General features: G+C 39.5%; 1 protein-coding gene across 2 annotated transcripts in view; it reads right to left on the bottom strand.

Annotated features, from left to right (window-relative positions):
* The window catches only part of cep89 (centrosomal protein 89kDa), a 111,780-nt gene that overhangs the window by 78,846 nt on the left and 31,126 nt on the right, over positions 1–1,808 (bottom strand). For both annotated transcript variants that reach the window (XM_015375173.1, XM_015375175.1), the window contains exon 14: positions 1,025–1,166. In XM_015375173.1, the coding sequence (XP_015230659.1) occupies positions 1,025–1,166 (142 nt within the window). The remainder of the gene's footprint in view (positions 1–1,024; positions 1,167–1,808) is intronic.

Raw genomic sequence — 1,808 nt, 5'->3', positions numbered from 1 at the left:
ACTTTGGTAAAAATGTCCTTAAAATCCTTTCAGAAGTTCATAAATAAGACACAGTGTGTATCTGCAGCCTTTGGTGTCTGTTCTGTCCTCACCTTCATTCGCTCTGCTCTCTTCTTTGATCAGCAGATTGAGACTATCACTAAGGCATGGCCTCTTTTCTTGTGTTTTTATATTTTTTGTCTTCAGTAAAATAGATCCGAACTGTTTGGCAAGGGTGGCAGCAGTTTAGGTCTCAAAGTGGGGGCAAGTTTGTCCCAGAACGGAGGGACATGAGGGCAAAAAAGAGCGCAGTTCGAGGTCCATCTTTACGAGTCGTTTTCCACAATAGCGGTCATACAAACAAAACAAGCCAGTAAGGTACCGAACAGGAAATTCGCATAGTGTAGAGTGGATGTACATTTGACCAATCAGATGTCTCCTGTCCGCGGTCACCTACAATTTGGGAGCAGCAGAATGTCTGCGGAGGGGGCGGAGACATCTCTGTGTTCACCGCGACACCTACGCAGACAACCTAGTTTCAAAGTATAAATCAGCCTTTAGGGTGGAACTGCTTGATCCTCCAAATAATGTCAAATAATCCTTTAAAAATATTCCTGAATCTGTATTATGATCTGAATCATGTTCGCTAGCATGATGCGCATCTCTGGTAAAAATTTTACTAAAATGGCTGAAGTAAAAATATTTTGAAAACATTAAATCAGAGGAAACAACAAAATTAATTTCAATTACTATGTTTTGTTAAAGTTTCATTTCTGGATTGCCTTTTATTTTTCTTATTTTTCTAATTTCCATTCACAAAACAAATTCTTTGCTTGCAAAAATAATGGCACAGAACTGACACCATAGAGAGCCTGAACGCTGCAGAGCATTTCCACTCAGCCTCATGCTTTTTTATAAGCTAAACTGGTTTCACTTTCTCAAATCCTTTATTATTTAAATAAATTGTGTTTTTTTTAATGTGTTTTTTGATCAGCATCACATTTGGAGAATGTCTTCAACAGAACAGCAGTCAGGTTAGTGGTACCATGTGCAATAGATGGTCTCTTTCTCTGGAGATGTGCTCGGCGACAGAAATGACAGCCTCCAAGTAATGACGGGTCTTCTCCTCCTTTAGCAAATGCTCCTCCTTTTGTCTCCTGAGTGCACTCATCTTCCTCTCGGCCTTCCTGATTGATTGACAGAAACGATTGTGTAAGTTCAAAAGTGAGAGAATTTAAAAAGGGAGAAGAGAACTTTGTGATGCAAGAGAAAATGGAGAGATGATAGAACAATGCGTACAGAAAAAGGACTGGATGGACAGAGAGAGGAGGTGAGAACAGAAGAGAGGCAAGGAATTAACTGGATAACTTCAGACGCTACCATCTGCACAAGGACGTGAAACAATCCTTGACTAATCCAACACCCTTCTGACAGTCTTCACACCTCAGAATGAAAAACCTCAAATTAATCTGAGAGCAAGCCTGCTGGGAGCAGAGCATGCTTCCAGAACAAAGGAGATTTTACAGCTCAAGTCCCTGATAAAAAGAAGACAGTCACCATCTATGTTCAACTAGAAGCGACTTAGTGAAAGCGGCACATTAATTAGAGATGAACAGAGAAACCTGCTGGACCCGCCCTGACCTGAGATCAGCTGGATGGAATAAAAAAAAAAAAAGTCATTTTTGATATGTCTGATCTCAATAAATCAGTTCATTAAGTCAAACATGAAACATAGATGAATCCCACAAAGAATAATGGTTTCAAATCCTCTTTTAATTGTGAGGATTTCTTTGCCTACAGGAAATATTAAAAACACACTGAGTATTAAA

Source organism: Cyprinodon variegatus, unplaced genomic scaffold (assembly GCF_000732505.1).
Source record: "Cyprinodon variegatus isolate N-32 unplaced genomic scaffold, C_variegatus-1.0 Scaffold114, whole genome shotgun sequence".
NCBI lineage: Eukaryota > Metazoa > Chordata > Actinopteri > Cyprinodontiformes > Cyprinodontidae > Cyprinodon > Cyprinodon variegatus.
The sequence above is the reverse complement of the archived record's forward strand: the minus strand, read 5'-3'. Positions and strand labels throughout refer to the sequence as shown.